The sequence below is a fragment of the Natator depressus genome, chromosome 27 (assembly GCF_965152275.1).
Source record: "Natator depressus isolate rNatDep1 chromosome 27, rNatDep2.hap1, whole genome shotgun sequence".
NCBI lineage: Eukaryota > Metazoa > Chordata > Testudines > Cheloniidae > Natator > Natator depressus.
Window position 1 is genome coordinate 2786583 of NC_134260.1, and position 26173 is coordinate 2812755.

Here is a 26173-nt window from a genome sequence, read left to right on the forward strand (position 1 = left end):
CAGCATCTGACCCCCCTGGGCTTGTGCCTGCTCTGTGGCCCAGCCCAAGGGGCCTCAGCGCCTGGGTTAGTCCTTTCAGCGTGTTTTCCTTGCTTGTCTCAATCTTCAGCCAAGTTGGCCGCAGCGTGGCCTGGGCCTGAGGGAGGCCTTGGGAGCCCCACGCACTCATGGGGGTGAGACTTGAACTGGGGCGTCATCTCTCCCGAATGGCAGGCACTGGGGCTAGAGGGTGGCTGACACCCAGCAGGAGCCTCCCTGTGGCCTGGCTGAAAACCCCGGCCTGGCTCCCCTGCCCGGCGCTCGCGTGGCCCTTTAGCTAGTTCTCCAGCTGCCACAGAATCAGGGCACTGGAAGGACTTGCCTGACCTCCCTAAAGCCTCCCCGCCTCCATCCCAACCCTCCAGATCTTCCCCGCCCCCCCCCATGATCCCAACCCTCCCAGAACCACCCCCCTATGATCCCAACCCTCCGCGAACCCCTCCCTCCTCCCCATGATCCCAACTCTCCCAGAAACTCTCCCCTGATCCCAACCATCCCAGAACCCCTCTCCTGCCCCCCACGATCCTGACCCTCCCAGAACCCCTCCCTCCTCCCCATGATCTCAACCCTCCCAGAACCCCTCCCCCAGCCCACGATTCTGCCCCTCCCAGAACACCCCCCACCACAATCCTGACCCTCCCACAATCCCCAACCCTCCCAGAGCCCCACCCCCACCCCACGATCCTGGCTTTCAGCCGTCCACATGTGCAATGTGGGACAATGGGTACATCCAGCATCCATGTGGGGTTCGTACTGAGCCCCTTAAAAATCTCCACACCAGCCCTGGTGTGCCAGCCCCACGCTGCAGCCCCTCTGCAGGGCTCTGGGTGCCATGAAGAGTGCTGGGAAATGGGGTGGGCCCAGGACACAGTGGGGTCATCTGTGGAAATGTCCTTTGGGGGTAGGGCTTCCGACCTGGCGGGTGCAGGGGGCCGGGGATGCGGGGGGTCCCTCTACCTCCTGCTCGGCGCTTGGCAGTTAGGGGGGGCTGCTCCTGGGTAATGTTAACAAAGGATTCAGATTTGCTCTGGGTGAGCGTGGTGTCCATTAGCCCCGCCCCCCATGGTGCAGCCCCACTCCCCCGGCCATACACCACCCAGCCCCCCCATGATCTGTGCAAGGCATCACCACAGCAGTGCACGGCGGCGCCCTGCCCTGGAGAAATGACCTAGCTCTGGTCAGTCAATGCTGCCACCATCAGGGGCAATTTTGCTGCCAGGGTACAAACCTCTGGCCCAAGAACAGGGCCCCCAGGTTTTGTCCAGGTGAGAGCCAGGCGGGCACTGCCCAGGAACCGGCAGCTGTGGAAACAGCCGTGCAGGGCGGGGGCAGGGGTGCAGCAGCCACTTTGGGGCACATTTGGTACATAAGCTCCACTTGGCCTCTGAAGCTCCCAGCCTGTGCCAGGGTCCCATCCCCCAGCTGCCTTAGCCCTAGTCACTAACCAGGCCGAGACACCCAAACCCTCGGCACCGGCTCGGGGCAGGGAAGAAGGTGGCCCCAGTACTAGGGGTCACTCAGGCCCCCAGAGGCGCCAACAGCTGAGCACAGGGCAAGAAAGTGCAGCCACCTCTGTCTGCAGAGCTGCCAGGCCTCCCCACTGCTGGCCACGGTGCCAGACACGGGAAGGTTCCTGCCTCCAGGGTGCAGGTCCCGCGGCCGAGCCCGCCTCCCGCCAAGGAGAAGCTCTGGCTTCTGGTGGAAATTGAGGCCAGAAAGGCAGCATGGGAGGTGGCAGCAGGGGGCTTTGTACCTCCAGGAGCCTGGGTTGGCTGCTCAACAGACGGACGATGGCAGGATCTGCCCCATTTCTGTGTGTATGGAATAAGGCGATCCAGCAACAAGCTGGCTGCTCTGAGCACAGATCTGCTCTGAGCACAGATCAGCCGGAGCGGTAGGCCCATAGGTGAGCTCAGGATTTGGGGCTGTGTATCTTCACTCCCGACTCACAGGCACTGCAGCAGGGACACTGTCACCTCCATGTTGGGGTCTCGTTGTTTGCCCTGGGGTACTAACAACCCAGCTGGATTTTAATACCCCACGTTCCCCCCACCCCGATGCTGCTGGGTTACTGCTTTCTGTCATTGCGCTGAGAGTACTAGAGAGGAGGCAGTTTCACCTTGGGTCAGGTCGGTTTCACGGTCTGATTCTGCACCCGCATCCTGCCCTTGGGCTTGCAAACACTGCAGGGCTTTGCTTGAGGCTGTGCCCCCCCAGCAAACATGGCCTCAAGTTTAGGTTTTTCAAAGGTTTCCAAGAACTTTTTTTCCCCCAAAAGCAGCTTTTTCCCCTGAATTAACAAACTGGCTGTGTGCTGTGTCTGCAGCCCAGATGGAGGGGCCACATTTCACTGTCCAGGTGGCCTGAGATGACGTGCCCGGAAGCAGGCTGACTTTAACCTCTGCCGTTCGCACTGAGCCAAGGTAGCTGGTTACTGAGGACACTCTTCCAATGCGCCTGCACGTAAAAACTTGGGGGTTTAAAGTTAGGCACCAAACCCCCTATTTAGGTACCTCCATAAACTGCGTCTATTTCCAGTGGTACTGAGTCCCCGCAGGCTGCAGTGGGAGCGGGGGTGCTCTGCACGTTTGATAATCCAACCATTTTAGGCCCCTCACTACAGCTTTAGGAACCTACCTCAAGGCTCCTGCGTCTGACCATTTGGGCCAGACATGCTGACGTGTGTCTGGAATGAACTGTTCCGGCCTCGGAGCAGGGGCTTGCTGCGGTGCTTGGCCCCACGTACCACGGAAAGCCACGTGGAGGAGTGGGACTTCCACACCAAACAGAGGCAGCAACAGATCCTGCCGGGTGGTGTAAAGCCGGCGTTACCCCACTGACGTCCATGGTGCTTCGGCCACCTTCACACCAGCACAACTGAGAGCAGAACAAAGTGATTTTTTATGCTGTAAGTAAAACCTCCCCAGTCCAAGCTCGTGGGAAATGCAATGCCCACCGCAGAGAGCAGGGTGCCCTGCCAGCTCGAACCAACTCACAAGCAACCCCCCTCCCCCCGACCCTGTCCAGCTGGGAGGCGGCCTGGCTTTTACTAGGGCCAGGCTGCCCCCGGCCAAAGGGCCATCAGTGGTTGGCAGCGTCTGCCCCATGCTGCAGCCCCAGCTGTCACTGGGTGAGCCCCTCGCTCACCCGCCAGGCGAAGGCCCCGTCTGCGGCAGAGCTCGGCCTTTGGGGGCCAGCAAAGGCTGCTCAAGACCTTACGCAGACGGCAAGGCCAGCACACGCTGTGGAGTGTCTGCAGGGGGAGGGCGCTGCCTGGCCAACAGGGTTTGGGCTGGTGGGGCTGCCAGAGCTCTGGGGAATGGAGAACACGCTGCTCAGCCCTGCTGCAAGGAGTCACCGCCCTCCTCTGGACATCATCTGGCTATTCGACACAGGCCTGCAAAGCCACCAGCCCCGGGCCCCGAGCCTGCACCCTGGGGCTGGGAACCCCACCATACACCACTTGCCAAGCCAAACAAGTCACATTCTGGGGGCCAGTGAGGACGGCTCCAGTGGCCCCTGCCGGGCTGGTTCTCCTGCTGCCAAAGCAGTGGTGAAGCGGCTGGGAGGGGCCTGGCTCGGCTGGGCTGAATGGCTGGGTCCCCGGCTCCTAGGGCCCCTGCGGAGGTGTTGGCTGGCCATGGACCTGCTAAGGAAGCAATTCACTGTCTGGCATTTTCTCCCAGAGGGCGCAGGGAGGGAGGCAGATTCCCATCCCAGAAGCAGGGGGCTGAAGTGGTGGGCGCTTGGACTCAGAGGAGCCAGGAGAAATGACTGTAATGGAACAGCCTCTTCTCAGAGAGGAGAGAGGGCCCTGGACAGTGACAGGCAGAGCCAGCGCCGTCCCTCCTGGCAGCTCAGCATCTTCAAACCTATGTGTCAGATGGGGAAACTGAGGCACAGGAAGGGGACGTGATTTGCCTGAGCCTGCACAGTGAGTCAGTGGCTGAGCTGGGCAGAGAACCCAGGCGTCCTGACTCACAGTCGGGCACAAGAGCCTGAGAGAGGGTGGGGTGTAGTGCTGGATGTGCCAGCTGCTGGCCAGAGGAACCCAGTGGTGCAGACCACGGGCTGTCAGCCCAGGGCTGGTTGTGGCCGGTGGCGTGAGTGTCCCATGGCGGTTTGACGGCAGCGGTGTAGCCGTGTCTGGCCCAGGAGAGACAAGGTCTGGGAGGGGATCGCTGGTACTGGCCCAGTGTGTGTTGGTGCGAGAACAGCTTTGGCGCTGACCAGTGCAGACACTGGGCTATTGGGGCCGTGCCTGCCCCGACCTGGGCTCTCCACGGCAGTTTGGGTTTGGTTTGCCTGTGGGCTCGGTCCCTGTTCCCCAGCGCAGGGCTGTGCTGGGAGGGGGTCTGGGCTCCCCTGGGAGCAGACCCCTGAGTTGGTGGGGCTGGGCAGGATTGAGCTGGAGGGAGGCACAGGTGTATCTTCGCCTCCCCACCAGTTTGCAGCCATTGGGTGGGGTGAGCGGGCAACGAGAGACCAATGTCTAACCCCTCTTCCTGCCGCCGCAGCAAACACCCAGCTCCGTGCTGCCCTCAGGCTACATTCATTGTGTTGCTTTGCATTAAAAAGTATCCCTGGCAGAATCCCAGCCCCATGGGCACGGCAGGGCACCAAGCCCCCAGCAGCTGGTGCGGGCACCAGGTCACACTGGAGACGCGCTGAGGGCTGAGACCAGGCTACGCGAACGATGGGAGCCCAGGCAGCCACTCAGTCACGGGTGGCTCTGACTCCATTCCAGCCGGCTCCTCGCCTGTCCCCAGCGCTCCTTCGCCCACTGTTAGCCATGCCACCCAGTCCCCGCGCAACAGGGAAGCGGAGGGGCGGCAGGTGGGTGGCATGCCGTGGTCTGTGGGGTGGCGAGCGGGTACATTCCTTGGTGGTAGTACAGTGCGGTGGGGGGTGGAAGCTACATTCAGGCAGGGTCGGACATCAGCCGGCCTGCGAGGAGACAGTGCACTTGGCCAGCTGTGCACAAGGCTGCGGGGTCCACGCAGAGTCTGTGCCATCCAGGTCCCTCCAGTGCAAGGCTGCGTGGGAGGCCCCCCGGCCTCGCCAGGTGCAGCCAGGGCCATGCCAGGCACCAGGCAGAAACGGAAGACGTCACTGATTGTTCACCCATCTCGTCGCATCATGATTTGGTGGCTGGTTTGTTATTTAAGGAGATTTCTCCCTGCCCCCGTGGCAAGGCAGGCGGACAGCCAGAGAGCCACCAGAGCGGGGTGGCCAGGTTAGGCCCCTCCCGATCTGCAACATAGAAGTGAGGGGCATGTTAACGCTGGCACCGGCGCATGGCCAATGAGGGTCAGAGTGACCCCAGCGTGGTCCAAGAGCCGGTGCAGACGCGGCGTCAGGGGCTGGTTAGTCCCAAACCAACTGAGTCGCACAAGCCCCGGATGCCTCAATGCTGCTTTCCACCCCAGGACTCCTCCCCAGGCCTGGGGTGCTTGGGCCTCACCTCCCCACCCCCACCTGGGAACCCCAAGACTCACCTGAGCACTATGGGGGGCATGTCTGGGGCCCACCTGCATGAGCCATGCACCAGCTGGGATGAGGGGGCGGCACTGGGGGGGCTGGGCAGGCGCTGTGCGCTGGTCCCTACACTGGCTGGGACACTCCTGGTCCCAGCACTGCAGGCCTAGGCTCTGCCACTCTGGGTGCAAACAGGAGGCTGGTTGGGGGGTGCTGGCTCAATGGCCTCTGCCAGCCAGCAAACCCCCCCCCGAAACCTGCCTCTGGTGTGGGCCCAGAACAGGCACCTGCTGGGAACTGGCCAGGGTGGGGTTTGAACTGGCCACCTCGAGTCAGGGACTCCATGGGCCCTGGAGCTGGGCCAGCCCCCCATCTCCTGGGCTGGCGCACACATGAGTTGAGGCAGTGGCCTGGCCCTGCCCTGGGCCATCCACACAGGCCCGGGGTGCCCTGATGCCCGCTAACCTGAGGAACAGAAGCCATCGGGGCACCTACCACGGGATAGCTCAGGCCTCTAGGCTAGTGACCCTGCTTCACCCACCTCCGCCGCACGGGTGGGGCAGTGCCCTGGGGCGGACAGGGCTGCCCCTCAGTAGCAAGCTTCCCAGGGACGGTGAGTGATGCAGGCACAAAGATGGGCATGGCCCCAGGGGGGCGTCAAGATGGACACAAACAGTGACATGTGGCGGGAGGTTCACATTGGGGGCACGATCCCGCACCCACCCCACCCCGTCCCTGCCCGGGGGTGCCTGGGCAACTCGCCGTGTGACTGGGGTGCAGCTTCAGGGAGCCGACGGAGGGAGAGCATCAGCTGCCAGCCACTGCTTGAGGCAGGGAGCCAGCGGACCGCTGGAGCAGTGCTGGGCGGGGTTCAGCCAGGCCTGCCCCTGGGCAGAGTGCACCCCGCAGGGAGAGGCAGGCAGGATCCCGCCCTGCACAATAGGCTGAGGCAGCATGACACGGAAGTAGTGCCGTCCCCTCTGCTGCCTGCCCCTGCCCTCCCCCCCGGCCTGGCCCAGCCTGAGCACCCAGGACACACTGGCAATGGAGGGGCTCTCCTGCCAGCACCCTCCCGCCAGCCCGGTAGAGCCCCAAGGCCTCCACACAGGGAGGGGGGCGCAGCCCCATGGAGGAGTAGGCGTGATGGCCATGGCCCAGGCAGCAGGTTCCAGGCAGGCAGGTGCAGCAACCAGCAGGAGGCGACGGTAGCGTCCCAGCAGCCGGGGGAGAGCGAGGGGCGGGGATGGGATGGTGATGGAGGGCAGATGGGTGAGGGGGGCTATCCCAGCCCCGGCTGAGCCGGGTCATACCTTCCTCTCCGGATGTTCCTGGCGAGGAGAGAGGACACAGAGAGGAGATGGTTAGCGAGGCCTCCGGGGGCAGCCCTGCTGTGTGTGTCTGATCCTGCCCGGCTCTGCCCCGACCCCGCCAGGGCCTTGCTCTGGGTGGCATGTGGCTGAGTGCCAGGGGCTTTGCAGGCCTGGCACGGTGCGCTGGGCTTGGGCTAGCCAGGCAGGGCTCACTTTGGCGGGTGCTGGGCGCTGAAAGGTCTGGCCCTGGTGCTAGGGAAAATCTCAGCCCCACAAGCAGTGGGACCTACCAGGGCGGAGGGGCTGCCCCATGCCAGTGGGTGCCCATCAGACCCTGCTTGGAGCCCAGTACCATGTGTTTTGGGTGCAGCTCTGGGCAGCGCCCGTGCGGCTAGGGCGTGAATGTGCAGGGTGCGAACGCTGGAGCCGCAGCGGGGCTGGGCCCGTCAGCCGCACTCAGCAGAACACACACCAGGCGTGTGGCAGCCAAACAGCAACAGCCCGGAGGGGGTGGGGGGCAGCCCGGCCTGCAAGGCCCCAGGGGCTGGGCCCAAGGCTGCCCAGCGCGAGAGCCACCCCATGCCAAGATGGCTGTGCAGCAGTGGGCCAGCACCATCAGTCAGGGCTGGCCCGGGAGCTCCCTGTCACAGCCCCAAGGCAGGGGCCTCCGGCCCTGTGCCTCTCGCTGCAGCCAGGCCTGGGGCCTGTTGCCGATAGCTGGTGCGTGGGTTCAGGGCCAGGGTTCTCGCCACCCCTCCATGCGGGGCAAGGCGGAGCATACCACTCCTTGGGCTGTGAGGGCTCAGCAGAAAGGGCACCCCCACCCCAGCACTCCCGGCCCCACACCGGGGACATTGGGTGTGTGTGCAGGGGGCAGGCTCCTTGCTGAGTTATTTCTGCCTGTCTCCCTCCTGCCCCGGGGGCCCAGTGTCCCTCTGCCCTCCTCCCAGCTGCATGCTGCTCCTTCTGCCCCCTCAGTCTGCTTTCCCCTGCCCAGCACGCTGCTGGCCTCTTGCCCAGAGCCCTCGCCCTCTGCCAGCCCCAGGCGGGCAGCAGCTGAGCTGCCTCCTGGCCGGCAGGGGCCCAGGCAAACCCCCGGAGTGACGTGCATTGTGGCGTGCGAGCAGAGTGCCCCCAGAGGTTGCAGTCAGGCTGGGGGAAGCCCTTCGGTGCCTCACTCCCCTTCCTGAGCCCAGTTAGGGGGCAACTCCCAGGAGACAGGGCCAGGGATTAGCAGTGTGGGGCACCCCCCTCATGCCCAGCCCCCTTCCTTCGGCCCCTCCCCCCATAGCACAGGAGCCGCACTGCCCCACAGCTGTCAGGGCCAGGCCCAGCCATGGGGTGATCTGCCTCCAGTGGGTCAGACTTGCCAAGTCCATGGAGTGCAAGGGCTCCCCTGGCCCGGGAAAAGCCTCTGAGCAGGGCAGGGTCCGTGGCCCGGTCCCCAGCCCAGGCATGGCAGAAGGTTGCAATCAGGAAGAGGCAAACGGCGTTTCTTACTTGAATCCCCAGCCAGTTCCCCCGAGGACAATGGCTGCCACCAGCACCGCGCCAGCAATGGACCCGATAATGATGTTCGTGCCGCTGGGCCCTGCGGCAGAGAGGGGAGGAGAGCACAGGTCAGATGTGGGGCGTGGGCACTGGCTGGCGAGGGGCACGGTGCAGGCAGGGCACCGCACGGACTCTGCGGTAGCTTCGCCCCTGTGGAGGCTGAGCCAGAAGCAAGGGGTGCCACGGGGGGCAGTGCGAGACTGGCACGACCTCAGCTTCTCTGCAAGGCACCTGCCCTCTGAATGCCAGGGGCCACCCTAGGAGGGACCATGGGGAATGGGCACCACAGGGTCCCACCCCCACCCTGAGGGCTCAGCAAATGGACCCCCCCCAATTTTCATCCAGAGCCCTGACGTCCAGCCACACACAGGGATGCCCTGAGCAGAGCCCGGCTCTGCTGTTCCTCAGCCGGCCCATGCCACCCGGGTTCACAGCGCCTGGCCCATGCAGGGAGGTGGGGGCTGGCAGCCGCTGGGAACCACCATGGGGCTCTTGGCACTGAGATGCCTGGTGGACGGGGGACACGGACCTTTGTATCTCTCGGTTTCGCCGGTGGGCTTGGGCTCCGGCATGGGGTCGTAGACGCTGCAGTCCTTCCCCGTCCAGTCAGCGTGGCAGATGCACTTGCCCTCATTGCTGCAGACCTGCGGCAAAGGAAGGGGAGGTGGGTGACCGCCACAGGGAATTGAGTCTATTCCCCGGCCAGGCCCTGTGCTCACCCGGGCCATGGGGCCTCACTGGGGCTGTGATGGGGGCGCTCCGGCCTTTGGCAGCTCTGCTCCTCAATGCTGGGGCTCCCCAGGGGATGCCCCACAGCCTGAGAGCCCTGAGCATTAGAGCAGGGGGGCTGTGGTCTCTTCCACAGCCCAGGCTCCAGGCGCCCCGGGACACCTCCCACCAGGGTTCCCACCCTGCCCCATGCTAGCCATCCGATCAGTCTAATCCACTGCCACGGGTCAGCGCCAGGAGCAGGCGATTCATGGCGTCCCCATGCAGCGCCCCCCTCAGGCAGCGACGTGCATGCACCTCAGAGCGCAGAAGAGGGAAAGGCCAGAGGCCAGGGCTCAGCACAGGAAGGAGACAAGCTGCTCCCTGCAGGGTGGAAATCAGGTACTGAGGGCAGTGAAGATGGGAGATGCTGGGTGCCTCTGGGCAAGGTACCACCTCTGTGCTCCCATGCTGTGAGACCTTCTGCCGCGCAGAGCTTCTCCCTGTGGGCAGAGGGAGGCCTGGCATGTCCCAGCCCGCAGCAAGGACTCACCCCATGGTCAAAGCAGATCATCCCGTCCCAGCTGCTAGGGCAGGAGCTGAAATTAAAGGCTGCTGCAGGAAGGCATCTGTGGTCAAGACACAGCATGCTGGGGCCGCAGGGCGTGCCGTCCTCCACATAGCTCAGATCTGACCCATCCACCAGCTGGACGTGCCCACCTCTGGGGAGGGGAAGAACAGCTGAGGGAGGGGGCAGGTGACACTGTCCATGCCCCAGGGTGTGGCTAACATGCTCCAAGGCCCCAGCTCCTTGCCCGGGACCCAATGGGGTGCAGGCTGGGGCATATCTGTGTGTCAATCGTGAACCCCCTCATGCACCACCACCTCCTGGGAGGATCGGAGCCTCCCCTGGGTAGCAGGGGCTCCGCCAACTCTGGCTGGGGAGCTGTGCAGAGCTCTGCAGGGCCATCGGCACTGCCTGATGCCACCAGGGCACTGCCTCTGAACAGCTCTCCACACCGCAGCAGAAACGGGGGCTGGCGCCTGGACCCCCCAAGCTGAAGCACTTTAGTAAAAGGGGCATTTTACTGCCATGCGAGAAGAGCTGCCTGCCAACAGATGCTGGCCAAACCCCGTTTCACAGGTGGGCCCAGGCCAGGGCGCTGGTTCCCAGCGAGCTGAGGGGGAGCGTCTGTGGTTAGGAGCCTGTTACAGGTGCACAATGAGGTTTCCGTTTCCGGGGAGGTGAATTAACGACAGCAATGGAAGAACTGCCCCCCCGCCCTGCCCCCGTGCTGTAGGAAGCCTCTGCACCCCGGCACCGAGCGGGGTGGCTGTAGCGTACACATACCCTAGTCTGTGTCTCCTTCCTCTCTGCCACACTCTCTCTGAAGGGCTTAATTGAGACTCCAGGGCTCCCAGAGCCAGGGCCCTCGGGGACGTACAGAAGTGACTGGGGCTGTGGACAACTGAGGCCCTGCTTCCGGGGTCTGCACCGGGGACCCGGCAGAGCCCAGAGCCAGGAGGCTGAGCAGCACAGGGGGCCCAGGATTTGGATCTGATGACCACAGAAGAGGACCGTGCCAGGCTGTAACAGCCGGTGCCTGCAGGGGAACGCTAGGCTCCGGGGCCAGCTGAACTGACAGGCTACAATGGGGTTCTCCCAAAGCCCAGCTCAGCTGCTCCCCTTCCCTACCCCACAGGGCACTGAGATAGTGCCATGTGCCCTGGGGTAGGTGCACTGAGGGGGCCACTTAGAATCAGGGTCATATGGGATGCGCTGAGCCAGGAGAGGACAATCGAGCCGATCCCACCGTGGCCAGCCCTGCCCTGGAGCAGCAATGAGATGCTCCCCTCGCCTCACACTGTGCCCCCGGGGCTGGGGAGCTGGCCTGGCCCAGGAGAGCCCAGCCACTGCGTGCACTAAGCCAAGCCAGGCCGCTGGCCCTGGCCCCGGGGCAGCCCTGCCCACCTGCAGTCCACGGGTCTGTTCTGGTGATAGAAGGTCATCGCGGTGATCTCCCCGCTGAGCTCGCCCAGCCGCGGCACGCCCGTGATATTAGTGCACAGCAGGTAGCCGCACAGGACGTCTCTGCAAGGCAGGCACAAAGTGCAAAGCGGTGGGCCCAGGGTACCCACTCCCGCCCCAACCCAGCCCCAGCCCACCTGGCCTGGCCCAGCCCAGCTCAGCCCAGTTGTGGGAGGGGAGAGCAAGGAGCCCCAGCCACACAACTGGTTTGACAGCTGCCAATCACCGCGTGGCCACGCCCCGCTGCCCTCGCAGCCTGGCAGGTTGGTCACAGGGGCTGGGCCCCGTGGCAGGAGAGGGGGTGGCGTTCCCTGGGGGGTGGGGGAAGACCTTTCCTGGCCCAGAGTAGGTGCCAAGCAGATGGTGGCAGAGCGTGGAGGGGGATGGGAGGAGGTAGAGGAAGGCCAGCGCGGGGGCCGTGTGCACTGGGGCTGCGGGCAGCAGCTGGCATGGTCAGAGGATGCTGTGATGCCCATGACCCACCCAGCAGAGTGGGCCCCAGCACTTACTGCTTGCTGCACTGCACCCAGGCTGGGCCCTCGCGCCCACAGTTCCCTCTCTCGGTCCCTTCCACGTTCAGCTTCTCGTAGCAGAACCTGTCGGCAGCAGCTGCGGTAGGAGGGGAGCGGGGGGGGGCGTTACCTGCAGACATGGCCCTGCCCTCTCCCTCTGCCGCCTCTTCCCCCATCAGCCCCAGGCAGGGCGGTGTGGGAGCAGAGACGAGTGCTCACAGGCCAGGCTCAGCCCCGCCAATGCCAAGTGCCTGCCTGGCAGAGCTCACCTGGGAGCACATGGGCCAGGCATGTCGGTGTGAGATCATGTGGGGGGATGCAGCCGTCACGCTCGTGCTTTACAAACACCTCCCTTAGTGGTGGGGCAGGGAGCGTTAGCTGAGTTAGTGCCAGAGCCAGGAACAGAACCCAGGAGTCCCACCACCAGTCCCCAGAACTGCCTGAGGCTCCTTCCTTCAGCCCTGTGCTATAGCCCTGTTACTGGCCACATGTGCAGCATCACAACTGGCCAGGCCGGGTCCCACAATGGCTGCATTCACTAAGCCCCGTGGCTGAGAACGAACAAGTGGACAGCCCTCAAGGGCCATGCCGGGGCTCAGCCCCAACGTTAGGGGTGCGGCTGGCAGGGCCGCTTCCTTCCCACACACTCCAGTGGCACCAGAGTTTCTGCAGAGCGGTGCAGGGCTGCAGGCACCGGGAGAGGGACTAGCCGTGAGTGCAGAGTGACATATAGAGCACACAGAGAGCATGAGCCGGGACCACTGATCAGCCAGGCAGTGTCTGACGAACCGCAGGCCTGTCCCCCGGGCCCTTTGTGACAAAGTGGGACTGTTCTTAATGTTTCCTCTGAATAGTGTGGGGGTGCCTCAGTTTCCCCTAGGCAGTTCTTAAGTATCTAGGTGGTGGGATAAGGGTGTATGATCATTGCAGAGCCCTAGAGGGCAGGTGTGTGCAGGGGTCTGGACACAGAGAATGGCTGACACCCTGTTTCCTGGCAACTGATGGCCTGGGCCCTTCCCCCCTGCAAGGTGAGAGCTAAAGGGTTGGAGAACAAAGGAATCAGGTGCCCTCCTGGCCCTGGAAAGGGACAGAGCCCAGAGGAGGAGGGGCTGCAGGGAGTTTCAGTTTGGGGCTGGCTGGGACATGGAGTGAAGTGCAGATGTGGTTGTCTGGCTCACTGCCCCCCAAAATGGACCCAGCTGAGGGGTCCTGTTCTCTGCACCTGCAAGCTCTGTTTTAGACTATGTTCCTGTCGTCTAATAAACCTCTGTTTTACTGGCTGGCTGAGAGTCACGTCTGACTGCGGAGTTGGGGGGCAGGACCCTCTGGCTTCCCCAGGACCCCGCCTGGGTGGACTCGCTGTGGGAAGCGCACGGAGGGGCAGAGGATGCTGAATGCTCCGAGGTCAGACCCAGGAAGGTGGAAGCTGTGTGAGCTGTGTGCCCTGCAGACAGGCTGCTCACAGAGAGGAGACTGCCCCAGAGTCCTGCCTGGCTTCATGGGGAGCAGTTCCAGAGCATCGCCCAGGGACTCCGTGACACCCTTACACTGGGGTGTGTCACTGCATGGGAGGCAATGGGAGGACAGCCAGACCTGTTGGGGTCCATGGCAAGAAGAGAACTAGCCCATCAGAATGTCCTGGCCTCACTCATTTCAACGGGCCTTGACCCTTAACATCCATAGTGGTTAATTGCAAATATCTGGGCCAGGTTCTCCATTGCCCTCCACCCTGCGCCATCTGTTCTGATGGTGCCAGGGGTCCCATCTGAAGGCAGGTGCATCACTCCTCCACGGCACTGAGGCACTGAGAGGGAGAGGAGGGAAGCCAGCCTAGGGTGGGGGCCACGATGTTTCCTTTGGCAGGTTCCCTTTAACTGAGGGCTTCCAAGCTGCGTCTCTGCTGGCCAAGGAGAAGCGCGGCCGCAGGGGGATCTGCCGTGTGAAATCGCTGGAAGTGAATCGGGGCTTGATGTGGTTTTGCTTGAGCGTAAGCAAAGGGCCCGATTCTGCTCTCACTGACCGTGCGGTGACCTGGAAGTGACTCTACTGGAATCCGGGTAGCGAGGCCGGCAGGCAGGGAGTGACAGACACGCAGGGAGAGCCCGGAGTCTGTCTGCGTCGGCCGGCGGAGGGTTAGAGGGCTGCTGAGGGCAGTGCACCCAGAGCGCCCAGGGCAGAGATCGGCTCAAGGGCCTCAGACTCCGGAGCTGCCAGTGCTGCACTTCAGCCTCCAGCCTGCTCTGCACACATGCCCCCCACGGCACCCCTGCCCTGTGCATGCACTCCCTCATCTCACTGCAGCTCTGCACCCCCAGGCCAGCTGGAGAGCTCAGCCAGGCACTTACCACGCCCCCAGAGTGCACTGCACTGTCTGTCCCGGCTTTTGCAGCTGCCCCCAAAGCACCGGCCCTGTGGAGCAGAGAGAGCCGATTTCACACAGCAGCACTTGCAGATGGGCACACGCGTGTTGACGTGCTCCCAGGCCTGGCATGGGGACTGCAGCCAGACAGCACGAGGGCAGGCATCACAGAGTTCGCTGGAGCAGCCGTGTCCTTGGCCGGCCACCGGCTGCCTCAGGCCATGCGTCAGGCTGGGCTGTGTATGGGAGTCACTGGGAGCATCTTTCATGGAGCAGGAGTGCCAGTCTGTGTGCACAAGCAGCCGTGTCAGGGAGCCTGTCTGCGGGAGCAGGCACGTCTGCCTGTCCAGGGAGTGGGCATGGGGCTGTGCCAACCAGCCTGTCCGGGGAGTGGGCATGGGGGCATGGGGCTGTGCCAACCAGCCTGTCCGGGGAGTGGGCGTGGGGGCATGGGGCTGTGCCAACCAGCCTGTCCAGGGAGTGGGCGTGGGGGCATGGGAATGTGCCAACCAGCCTGTCCGGGGAGTGGGCGTGGGGGCATGGGAATGTGCCAACCAGCCCGTCCGGGGAGTGGGTGTGGGGCCATGCCAACCAGCCTGTCCGGGGAGCGGGCGCGGGGATGTGGGACTGTTACCTGCTTGTGGTCGCAGAAGTAGCCATCCAGCTTGTGCAAGTTGGGTGGGCACTGCAGAGAAAGAAAGGGAGTCTCCATGAGCCCTGCTCGCACACAACTCTGCCAGTGCCTCGCAGCCCTGACCCCCCACACCACACACCACCAGTCCCCCTCAGCCACAGCTCCCAGGCTGGGTCCCTGCCCCCGCTCTGCCCGCCAGGCGCCCCCTCGGCTCCTCCAGAGTCAGAGCCAGGCCTGGGGCAGGCCGGGCACAGCACAGCCCACGTGCTGGAGGCACTTGGCTCCAAAGCCACTGCACAGCAGCCAGGCAGGAGTCCTGCCCCTGCCCCCCAGCCCCTTCTCACCTGGCTGGAGTCCCCAGTGCAGCTCTCTGGGATGTCGCACTCATTCACGGCTTCCCGGCATGGTGTGCCCCGCGGCTCGTACTGAAAGAGACGGGAGCGAAGGCCATGACTGATGCAGGGGCGGGGGGGGGGGGGGGGGGACAGGCAACAGAGGAGCCAGCATCAGCGCTGCCGAGTCCCCGAGGCGGAAATCCCCCCTCCAGGCTGGCTGCAGCACCCTCACCACGTCCTGTCCAGGGCACAGGGACCGGAAGGGCATGTGCTCAGCCCCTCAGTGCCGTGACCCTGGGTCCGGGCTCCTGGGGGTCCTTTGGCGACTCGCTCCCTGGGGCCCGTTGGCTGGCTCTGTCCCTCCCTGCCCTGCCCAGGACACCAGGCTCCCTGCTCTGTGTGGGAAGGCCAGGGCAGGGACTGGCTCTGGCACATGAATGGTTCATTAATAACCTGCCCTGCCCCTGGAGGGGCCCTGCCCAGGCACTTGTGACCACATTGCCCTCTAGTGCCCGCAGTCTGCATTGGCCACTGGGCGGGACAGCAGCTCGCTCTCGCCAGTCTCACCTTGCAGCCTTTGCAGCAGAGCCCGTCGCTGCACATGGCATCGTGGGTCAGGGTGCACTTCTTGCAGCATTTGCCGCCGCCCTTTGCACACTCCTGCCCAGGAGAGACACAAGCAGATGCCCGTGGGGGTGGTCAGTGTCAGACGGCGCGTACTCATGCTTGTGGGCTGTGGGGTTAAGGCTGCAATCCTCCAAGCAGCCAGCAATGCCTGCTCCCGAATGCCCCCCCCCCGCCCTCCCCAAGGCCCAGCACGCACGCGCTGACCCGCCCCGTCCCTGCCTCCCCAGTGCCTGAGCCCGAGTTGCAGGCCGGGAGCAGCAGGGCCAGACTCCAGGAATCCTCCTTAGCCTCTGACGTGTGTCTTCGCTCCTGCTGAACTGCAGGGGGTGGGGGCAGGCCCCAGCATGCACCCCAAGGCCTGGCAACAGCCCCAGCAGCCCAGGCCCCTCCCCACCTCTCCCTCAGCCCCACATTACAACACCTGGTCCCTGATCAGGGCTGGGAGCTGGGTGCCCGGCCCCCAGTGTCCCCATCCCACAACTGTGCCCCTCCCCCAATGTCCTCCACTCCAGTGGCTCATGGGTGGACTGGGGGGGACTGAAAACAGGCACCACCCTCTTGTGCAGCCCCTCACCGCAAGCGAGCCGCAGTCGCATTCCTCTCCGGCCTGCACAAAGCCATTGCCACACTCAGGGGGGTCCAGCAGCTGCAGGGGAGAAGGGAGAGGAGATGGTTCCTGCAGCTGTCCTGGTGCGGGCATGGGCCACGCTATGGGGCACGCGGCGCTGGGTCCGAGCACTGCACAGACACAGGGGATCTGGGTCCTGCCCGGGGCTCCCCATGTGACCGGGCAGGAGGGAGCTAGGCAGCTGGGGTGCAGGATGTGTTTCCAAGGCCTTCCTGGACCCGCCTCCCCTGTGCCGGGAAGCTGGGCCGGGCTCGTCCCGAGAGCTCTGTGGCCCTGGGAATTGCAGTCGCGGAGACGAACATCTGGCTCCTTTGCTGCTGAGGCGAAGGCGGCAGGCTCTGGATCCCACCCTGGCCCCACACGACAGGAAGTGGGGAACTCCCCACTCCAGCTCCCCGTCTGCTGGGGGCTCAGCCGTCTCCCAGCTCAGGAGCAATTCGGTGCCCTGCAAGCCAGCGCTTCTGGAGCCTTGGGAGCCCCGCCTAGGCACCCACCCTGCCCAAAGGCGACCCCCTCCTGGGGCCCTTTCAGACCTGGGCCTGTCTGCTCAGCCAGCTGGCCAGGGGCCTGTGTTCTGCTGTGGACACTGGTGGCCCAGGAGCTGGGAGGCGGGAGAGCCGCCAAGCCCAGTGAAGGGGAACAGCTCTCGGGACGGTGCTGCCAGGGCAGTTAGGAGTCCAGCTCACAGGCCTGGCCAGGGCGAGGCGGAGGGGGGGTACCTTTAAGGGTTTGTTAAAGAGGCAGCTGCCCCCACCCTCCTGCAGGAACTGGCTGTACTCCTCGATGCTGCAGCGGGAGAACTTGCGCGGGAGGTAATACCTGGGGGAGGAGACAGCACAGTTACAGCTGCCATGCTCAGTGCCCTGGGATGGGCACCCAGTGCCATGTGCTACCCCCCCCCGCCCCCCAGCCAGCCAGGGCCGTGTGCCTGCCCCACAGTCTATTTCCTACTACACTCTGCGTCCTACCCAGCTCAGGAGCAGACGCACTAGCTGAGCATTCGACTCTCTAGCGATGCCTAGAGTCACCCGCAGGATGGGCATTCCCAGCCCTGCAGTGCCCAGGGGCTGCAGGCCAGTCCCTCTGCTGAGGCTCCTGCAGCATCAGCTGTGACAGCAAGGGCGAGGGGGGTGCCCCATGGGGTCAGGCCGGACTGACCACATCCTGGCTGCTGCAGGCTTAGCTCGGTCCCTCAGCAGCGGACAGCGAGGGTCACACACCAGCCCAGGGCTGAGTGGGGTCTGGGAGGAGGCTCTCTGAGCACACAACAGGTGAACTTAACATGTGTGGCTGCTGGCACCTGTCAGGCCAGCCTAGGAGCCGTGCCGCTCTGCACAGCGACACAGGCCTCACCAGCAAGATCAGCCCTCCCCCTGCTCCCACCCACTGAATCCAGCAGGGAACTCACCCCGTGTCTTCCATGATGCACCCCAGCCAGGAATCTGGACACCGGCAGCCCCCTGCGGAGAGACATGTGGCAGCCCTTGAAGTCGTGGGGCCTAAGGCCCAGACAGTGAGCCCGCCCAGGGCATCTGGAAAGAGCCTCACCCCCGCTCCACCCCCGGCACTCCCCAGGCCGCAGTGGGTTGCAAAGCAGCGGGCTCAGCTGCCCCAGCAATGGGGACACAGCACCCCCTTCTGTCATTTCAGAATGCAGCCCCAAATCGGCTTCCTAAGTCCTCAAAGCCAGGATTCAGTAATGTGCTGCTCGGACGGGGACCCTGACCTATCCCGAGCGCAATCTCCCCCCACCAGGCCCCGCTGGTCTGGTACCCCCGCCCCAGGGCTGACCCTCATTCAGAGCCCCCCTGACGGTACATGCTGGCAATGGGGCAATCCCAGCCCCAGCTCTGCAGCCTGTTGCTCCTTGCACCTTGGAGAGAGTAGCAGGCACTTCTCACTGCCCCTGCCGCCTGACTCGCCAAACCCCTGCTTGGCCCCATCGCCCCAGCCACGCGCGTCAGCTCAGCCTGCTTTCCCGGGTCAGTCACTTCGAACACCCGCTCCTCCCTGCCCACTGCACACACGCAGCCAACACTCCACCCGTACTCACACTCCAGCCTCTAGCTCCGCAGGCCTCTCTGCCCCATGGCACTTACCAGGCACACGGAGCTGCCATGATGTTTGAGATGGGTTAACACCCAGCCCAGGGGATCTTGAACTGACCACACATAGAATCATAGAGTATCAGGGTTGGAAGAGACCTCAGGAGGTCATCTAGTCCAACCCCCTGCTCAAAGCAGGACGAACCCCAACTAAATCATCCCGGCCAGGGCTTTGTCAAGCTGGGCCTTAAAAACCTCTAAGGACGGAGATTCCACCACCTCCCTAGGTAACCCGTTCCAGTGCTTCACCACCTGATGTAGCCAGGAGCTGAGTTGATGTCTCACCTGAAGGAGGTACCAGCGCCCCTAGGACCAAGCTGGGAAAGTGGGTTCAGTAAAGGCTCAGAAGGGTGCCCCCTACTGATGCACCACTCTTCCTGCAGCACCTAGGTTCCCCACCCAAGGACTGGCCTAGCGGTCCGCTGCTTAGCACATGCCCAGCCCCTGGTGGAACAGCTGCAGCCCGTGACCTTGCACACATGCCGACTGAACGGCAGTGCCCGCTGTTCTTGGCACCCCTTGCAGGTTCAGAGCCAAACATTCAGCCCTCCTCTGCGCGCTCAGCACCTTACCTGCAGAGCTCCGGTGCTTGTTCCACATCATGCCAATGTTCTGCCCGAGGGTCTGAGCCAGAGTCACAGCCATGGCGCCAATGTTCCCGTACTGCGTGGGGCGGCGAGGGAAACGACAAAGCCATCAGAGCTGCTGGGAGGGGAGAGACTCCAGCAGCCCCGGTCTGTGCGCTCATCCCCATGGGGAACAGTGCAAGCCTCTGCAAGTTGGGCTCCCTGAGCTCCCACAAGCCCCCTTCACAGCCCCTTATCCATTGCCTCCCCCAGCATCAGGCTCCAGCCCCCCTGCCAGATCCTGCAGCCCCACAACCTCCCAGAACCCTGCCCCACAATCCCATACCCCCCCCACAGATCCTGCAGCCCCACAACCCCTTACAATCCTGCCCCACAATCCCGTGGCCTCCCAGTGCAGTCCCACAGCCTCTCAGTATCCTGCTTTGTAGCCCAGCACCCTCCCACTGCTCCTCCCACGTCCTATCTCCAAGGCAGAGGCTGTGTTGGGCTGAGGGTCAAAGTTGCACAGAGAGGACCACGTTCCCTCCAAGCCCCTGGACTCCTCTGCCCCAGAACAGGCAGGACTCTCTTCCTCACCCACCTCATTGACACCCCCACCCCGGGTGAGCGAGCAGATCCCTCCGATGTAGGCAGTCCCGCTGCGGCTGCTCTGGAATGTCCTCCCACTGCAAGGGAGCAAAGAGGGAGGAGGTGAGGGTGGCAGCCCAACTGCCTGGCTCTTAGTGTCACTCGCACCCAAGGGCTCAGCCCTGGCTGGTCTTGTGAAAGGAACCTTCCATGGAGGAGGGAATGGAAAAACAACATGCCCTCCTGTCAAAAGCCAGGCCTGGGAGCCCGGACTCCTGGGTTCTCTTCCTGGATCTGCCACTGACTAACAGTTTCAGGCTTCCCCCTCCATGTCTCATAGACCCATACACTTAAGGTGAGCAGGGACCAACATGATCCTCTAGTTTGCCCTCCTGCACATCGCAGGCCACAGAACCTCACCCACCTCCTCCAGTAACAGACCCAGAAACTCTGGCTGAGTTACTGAAATCCTCAAATCATGGTTACATCAAGGTTACAGAGAACCCTGCATTTACCCTACTTCAAACCAGCAAGTGACCTGTGCCTCATGCTGCAGAGGAAGGTGAAAACCCCCCAGGGTCTCTGTCAATCTGACCTGCGGGGAAATTCCTTCCCAGCCAGATATGGTGATCAGTTAGACCCTGAGCATGTGGGGAAGACTCACCAGCCAGACACCGGGGAAAGAATTCTCCGTAGTAACTCAGAGCTCTCCCCATCTAGTGTCCCATCACCAGTCATTGGAGATATTTGCTAATAACAGGTGTGCGTGGGCCATGTGCCACCGTCGGCAGTTTCATCATCCCGTCCCCTCCATAAACTCGTGAAGCTCAGTCTTGAAGCCAGTTAGGTTTTTTGCCCCCACTGCTCCCCTTGGGAGGCTGCTCCAGAACTTCACTCCTCTGATGGGCAGAAACCTTCGCCTAGTTTCAAGCCTAAACATGTTGATGGCCAGTTTATAGCCATTTGTTCTTGTGCCAACACTGGCCCTTAACTTAAGTTACTCCTCTCCCTCCCTGGTGTTTATCCCTTTGATGTATTTTTAGAGAGCAATCAGATCTCCCTTCAGCCTTTGTTTGATTAGGCTAAACAAGCCAAGCTCCTTAAGTCTCCTTTCCTAAGGTAGGTTTTCCATTCCTTGGATCATCCTAGCAGCCCTTCTCTGCACCTGCACCTGTCTGTTGAATTCATCTTTCTTAAACATGGGAGACCAGACATGCACACAGTGTTCCAGATGAGGTCTCACCAGTGCCTTGTATAATGGCAATAAAACTTCCCTGTCTCTCCTGGAAATACCTCAGCTGATGCATCCAAGGATCGTATTAGCCTTTTTCACAGCCGCATCACATTGACGGCTCATAGTCCTCCTGTGATCAGCCAATATACCAGGTCTTTCTCCACCTTTGTCACTTCCAACTGAGAAGTCCCTCACTTATAGCAAAAGTTTTTGTTGTTTAGTTCCTAAATGCATGCCTTTGTACTCTGCACTATTCAATTTTATCCCATGGCTATTACTCCAGTTTTCAAATGTCATTCAAATCTTCTTGTAGGATACTCCAGTCCTCCTCCCAACTTCCTGTCATCTGCAGATTTAATTAGCACACTCCACTTTTTGTGCCAAGGTCATTGAAAATGTTAAATAAGTTTGGTCCCAGGACCAATCCAGGAGGAACTCCACTTGTAACCTCCCTCCAGCCTGATAGTTCATCTTTCAGTGTGACCTGCTCTAATCTCCCCTTTAACCAGTTCCTTACTCACCTTTCAATACTCATATTAACCTCCATCTTCTCCACATTAAGCAATAATTTCCCATGTAGAATTATATCAAAAGTTTTACTGGAATCCAGGTAGATGAGATCTACTGCATTTCCTCAGTTTCCCCATCTATAAAATGGGGATGATGACCCTGCCCTACCCCATAGAGGACTGTGAGGATTAGTTAATCAGAGTTAAAATTGCAAAGTACTATGTGTATTCTCAACATGAGCCTCTCCAGGAGGGGGCGCTGCGGGGAGCAGGGTGTGGGCATTGGCTGTGGGGAGAGCTCTCGGCTACTCCAGTCCCGGCCCCTCCCAGAAGGGGGCACTGTGGGGAGCGGGGCAGGAGCGCCGGCTGTGGGGGAGCTCTCGGCTACTCCAGTCCCGGCCCCTCCCAGAAGGGGGCACTGTGGGGAGCGGGGCAGGAGTGCCAGCTGTGGGGGAGTGAGGAGGGCTGCACGGCCATCCCAGCTCTCACGAGAAGAGGTGGACAGCATCGCTCTGCTCCGGCAGCGCCTCCGTCCGGTATCTCATGAACTCGCTCAGCGTCTGCAACGAATCCTCCTCCACGTGGATCTTGTCCTTGGAGGCCCACGTTTCCATGGCCACCAGCACGATGCGCGTGTTCAGCTGCTCCTTGTATATCTGCAGTGGCAGAGGAAGGGGGCAGGCCATTACAATCCAGCAGCCTTTGCAACCTCCCCAGGCTCCTGTGACATGAGGGTGGTGCATGGCCCTCCCCAGGCACCCCTGCTCTCTCAGCGGGGAACCCCCCCCCACGCACTCATCCAAGCAGGTCAGCCGGCAGCGGGAGAGGACACAGCCAGCACTCACCATGTCCGCCAGGTTCACCACGGACTTGGCAAAGTTGCTGGTGAGGACCACAGAGCGGCGCAACTGTTCGAACTGGAAAAGAACACACACAGGAGAGCAATGCAGGGTGGCTCTCACCCCACCCGCCACAGCGCCCCCTGCTGGGAGAGGCCGGGGCTGGAGCAGCCAGGAGTTCCGCCCCCCGCCCCCCCCAGCCAGCGCTCCTGCCCCGCTCCCCACAGCGCCCCCTGCTGGGATAGGCAGGTGCTGTGCCCTGGGTAGTCTGCTGTGTTCAGCCTGCGTCTTGCCCTGAGCACAGCTGAGACCCTGGCTGGCCCCAGGGCCGGGCCGTCCCGTCTCTGCAGGGGAGAGGGGCCCCGGGCCACGCACTCACCAGCTGATGGTCGTTGACCACGACCAGCTCGATGTACTTGGTCTCACTGTGCACGGTGCGCTGGGCTCGCCGCACCTGGGGAACGCAGAGAGAGACGTGAGCGAGAGCGCGGGGCCGAGGGAAACCTATGGGCTGCTGGACACGGACAGGGCCCACGGTCCCCTCTGGGGACACTTGCCCTGGGCCACCGGCCCAGCCAGCTTCTGGCTGGGACTGAACAGCCTTTGGTTCCTGGCCAGTCTGGGCCCTGCACGGCTGGCCCTGGAAAGCTCAGCACCCCTCCCCCGGCCCCTGAGCCCTCTGCTCCCCTCCCCCCATCAGCCTGAGCGTTCAGCTCCCCCCCCCCCGGCCCACCCCAAGTGCTCAGCTCCCCAGCCCACCCCTGAGCACTCGGTTCCTCCCCCTCAGCCCTACCTGCCGCCTCCTTCTCAGTCTGGGCCAGGTGTCTGGGCCCTGGTGACTCAGGGCAGCAAACAGGCAGCCTAGGGGCAGAAGCGCAGCGGGGTCAGGTGGGGGTGATGATGGGGCTAGCAGGCAGGGCCAAGGCAGACAGTCACAGGGCTGGATCCTCCAGCCAGGGTCCAGTGGGAGGCAGAGCCAGGGCTGCTGCTGGGCAGGGGTGGAAGTGACCAGGTGTGATGAAGTGGGAACTTTTTGCAATACTTTGTATGACTCTTGTGTGCCTGGCTGGGAACAGGTTTGCTCTCCAGGCAGGCTCAGAGACATGCAGGGCGGGGGTCACCTTGAGCGGACTGACCGGTCCTTAAAAAGGACTGGCCAAGGCCGACGCATATCAATGGAAAATCCAAGACGACCATGGAAAACCCAGTCACCAAGACATTGACACTCAGCAACCCACAGCCCAGAGGCAGGGGGCTTTTCCTGCCTCTGAGCAGGGAAGCGGAGCAGAGACTCCTGCTCCAGAACAAAGGGCCCTCTCCCCTGGGAACTGACCAAGGAAGGAGTCAGAGAGACAAAGCCTGCAAGTGGAGGACACTGCAGCTTGGCAGGGCTCTGGGCTGGTCAGAAGGGACAATGCTTTAATCTGCAGTTCTCTGGGCTTCCCTAAGGGCTCCCTGTGCTGGGTTCCAGCTGACTAATCAGCCCACCTGCTCTGGCAAGGCTGCGAGCCTCACTGGGAATACCTGGGGAGGTGCATCAGTCCCTGCTGAGGGGCAAGTCCCTAACCAGAGTCCAGGGCAGTGGGATTGGCTGAGCAGAGTGCCCGGGGTGACCCCCCAGAGGACCAGGCTCAGGAGGCGGTGAGGCCATGTGCCCCACCTGAAGGAAGAATGAGACCCATGGGGTCTGGCACACTGAAGGGCTCCTCCCAGAGTGGGTTCCAAAGCTGGGGCGTAGCTGTGGATCCGACACCAGGTGAGAAGGGAGCTAGCTCTCAGCACAGGCAGAGGGCTGGGCGTGCCGGGGAGGCACACCCACCTTGAGGGAAGCCCATAGAATGGACATGGGGGGGCGAAGCAGTTTCTGTAGATCTGCTTCCCGCCGGCTTCTCGGCTCAATGGCCCTAACACAACTTAAGGGCCACTGTGTCATGGGGAGCAGGGCTCGCATGCACCACTCACCTGGCTCTGTGCACCCCTGAGCGGGGCGGGGAGCAGGCATGCGCTGGATCAGGTGAGGCAGGGGCCCCTGCGCAGGGAACAAGAGAGCAGGAAGGTCACCGGTGGCTTTCCCAGCTCCAGCCTCCAGCCTGGGCCACAGCCCCCTTCGCAGGGCAGGCTGGGGCCAGGAGCTACCGTGTCTTGATTTCCTGAGTGTGTGGCGGGAGGGGGAGCACGCCCCCATGGACGGGTGGGTAATGCCAGTGCACTGGCCACCTACTGCTCAGGTAATTCCACCCTGCCTCCCGGGACTTGCCTGCACTGCAGGATTGCTTCCTGTTTATCCCTGGGGCCTTGGGTGCAGAATAGGGGACAACTCCAGCAGAGTGGGATTGTTCTCCACTCTGCCCCACCCCAGAGGGGCTGCATCTGTGGGATCTTTCAGTGTGACAGAGGCTCCCAGAACGAGGTATGAGGAATGCCTCCCTGCCCAGTTGTCTCTCCTGAGGGTGGCACCGGGGGAGCGGTCCTGGATCTGGGACAATGAGTTCAGGTTTTCATCAGAGCCTTTCAGAAAAGGTCCCTACTGTGTCATCCATGAGCCAAGGAGCAGAGGAGGGAGACCCTTCTTAGGCTCTGCCCATCTGGCCGAGCAGCTGAGCAGAGGGCCGGAGCTCTGGACTATAAGGAGGAGTCAGAGAAACAGGTTCCAGCTCCCGGTTTTACAGCCCCACCCCCCACACAGACCCCAGCCCCAGGCAACAGGAGGATGAGCAGGGCCCTGGAGTTCCCCTGGGTGAACTTGCCCACAGAGGCTCTCTGCAAGGGAGACAGGGACAAGTGGGCGGGGGGGGGGGGGGAGAAGAAGAGGGGGCTCCCCAGCACCGACTGCCCCAGGGAGTGGGTCCCCAGCACCAGCTGCCCTTGCCTGTGCATGGCCCAGCCAACTGGCTGGGGGATCCCTAGCCTGTGCTGGGGAGCCATCCCCATGGGAACCCTGGGAGCGAGGGCTTCACCACCAGAGCAAGGTAGCAAGGTCTCTGCAGACTGTGTGTGTGCCCAACACAACCCACACTGGTTGTGCCTCCCATGACACCAGCATCCCCTCCAGCCCAGGGACTGGAGTCCCAGCACCGGCCCGACGGGAGCTGCCCCCACCCAGGGACCCGGGTCCCAGCACCAAGGCCCGTTATCCACACCCAGAAGTGCAAGTCCCAGGGACAGAGTCCATCTCCCGAGCCAGAGGAGGCATCCCCAGGCCTGCCCGCTGTGTTTCAGCCCCTTGCCGCCACACTGACACCAGGGATCATTAATTGATGACTTCTGTGGCTGGAGGGGCCAGTTTCCGGCTGGGCCAGCGGCAGGGTAGCAGGGATAGGGTTTCAGCCATTCCATGCTGCCAGGCAGCTGGGTTATCGGCCTCGGGACGCAAGGGGGTGAGAGCAGGGGAAGGAGTGGGGGAGGCCCCTCTTGGCCCCACACCCTTACCCCACCCACCGGCGCTTGAGGGCCTATTAGACCCCACAGGGGCTCTCACCCCAGCAGCCCTTGTAGGCACAGCCTGCCCATCCTGCGGGGATGGTGTGGGGCTGGGGAAACCGAGGCAAGGCTGGGGGCGGGGAGACACTCCATGGACTGAGGGAGCGGGGGGGAGGGGGAAGCTAATGACTGGATGGGGAGCAGATGTCAATGGAATCTCCTTCCATTTGCTGCCATGGCAACAAGGGGAAAGGAGGCACTCTGGGAAATCCCTCTGGCTGCAGCCTCAGCTGCAGGGCTTTGGATTTAAATGGGCCAGTGCAGGAGATACCAGAACCTGGTGTCCGAGCGCCCAGAACCCAGTCAGAATCTGAGCACCCATCCGAGCGCCCAGAACCCGGCGTCGGAATCAGGGCACCCATCCGAGCACCCAGAACCCGGCGTCGGAATCTGAGCACCCATCCGACCGCCCAGAACCCGGCGTCGGAATCTGAGCACCCATCCGAGCGCCCAGAACCTGGCATCGGAATCAGGGCACCCATCCGAGCGCCCAGAACCCGGCGTCGGAATCTGAGCACCCATCCGAGCGCCCAGAACCCAGCGTCGGAATCTGAGCATCCATCCGAGCGCCCAGAACCTGGCGTCGGAATCTGAGCACCCATCTGAGCGCCCAGAACCTGGCGTCGGAATCTGAGCACCCAT

At 62.8% G+C, this 26173-nt stretch overlaps 2 protein-coding genes across 8 annotated transcripts in view; both read right to left on the minus strand.

Moving 5' to 3' along the window:
* DNAAF19 (dynein axonemal assembly factor 19) overlaps positions 1-16627 on the minus strand; it is a 180587-nt gene extending 163960 nt beyond the window's left edge. Inside the window, exon 1 of the mRNA XM_074940566.1 lies at positions 16624-16627. The gene's annotated coding sequence lies outside the window, so the exon portion shown is untranslated. The remainder of the gene's footprint in view (positions 1-16623) is intronic.
* Positions 2331-26173, minus strand: part of ADAM11 (ADAM metallopeptidase domain 11) — a 56374-nt gene continuing 32531 nt past the window's right edge. For 4 of the 7 annotated variants that reach the window (XM_074940563.1, XM_074940564.1, XM_074940561.1 and 1 more), the window contains 21 exons: positions 24014-24080; positions 22845-22912; positions 22431-22505; positions 22058-22129; positions 21702-21868; positions 19483-19567; positions 18888-18978; positions 17619-17670; positions 16930-17029; positions 16157-16228; positions 15523-15615; positions 14965-15045; positions 14621-14671; positions 13973-14036; positions 11625-11724; positions 11059-11178; positions 9640-9808; positions 8908-9022; positions 8328-8418; positions 6828-6845; positions 2332-5292 (listed from right to left, as the gene is read on the minus strand). In XM_074940563.1, the coding sequence (XP_074796664.1) occupies positions 5277-5292; positions 6828-6845; positions 8328-8418; positions 8908-9022; positions 9640-9808; positions 11059-11178; positions 11625-11724; positions 13973-14036; positions 14621-14671; positions 14965-15045; positions 15523-15615; positions 16157-16228; positions 16930-17029; positions 17619-17670; positions 18888-18978; positions 19483-19567; positions 21702-21868; positions 22058-22129; positions 22431-22505; positions 22845-22912; positions 24014-24080 (1767 nt within the window). In that variant the 3' untranslated portion in view covers positions 2332-5276. Of the gene's footprint in view, positions 5293-6796; positions 6846-8327; positions 8419-8907; positions 9023-9639; positions 9809-11058; positions 11179-11624; positions 11725-13972; positions 14037-14620; positions 14672-14964; positions 15046-15522; positions 15616-16156; positions 16229-16929; positions 17030-17618; positions 17671-18887; positions 18979-19482; positions 19568-21701; positions 21869-22057; positions 22130-22430; positions 22506-22844; positions 22913-24013; positions 24081-26173 lie in introns of those variants that run through there. The other 3 variants (XM_074940558.1, XM_074940557.1, XM_074940560.1) reach the window with 2 other exon arrangements.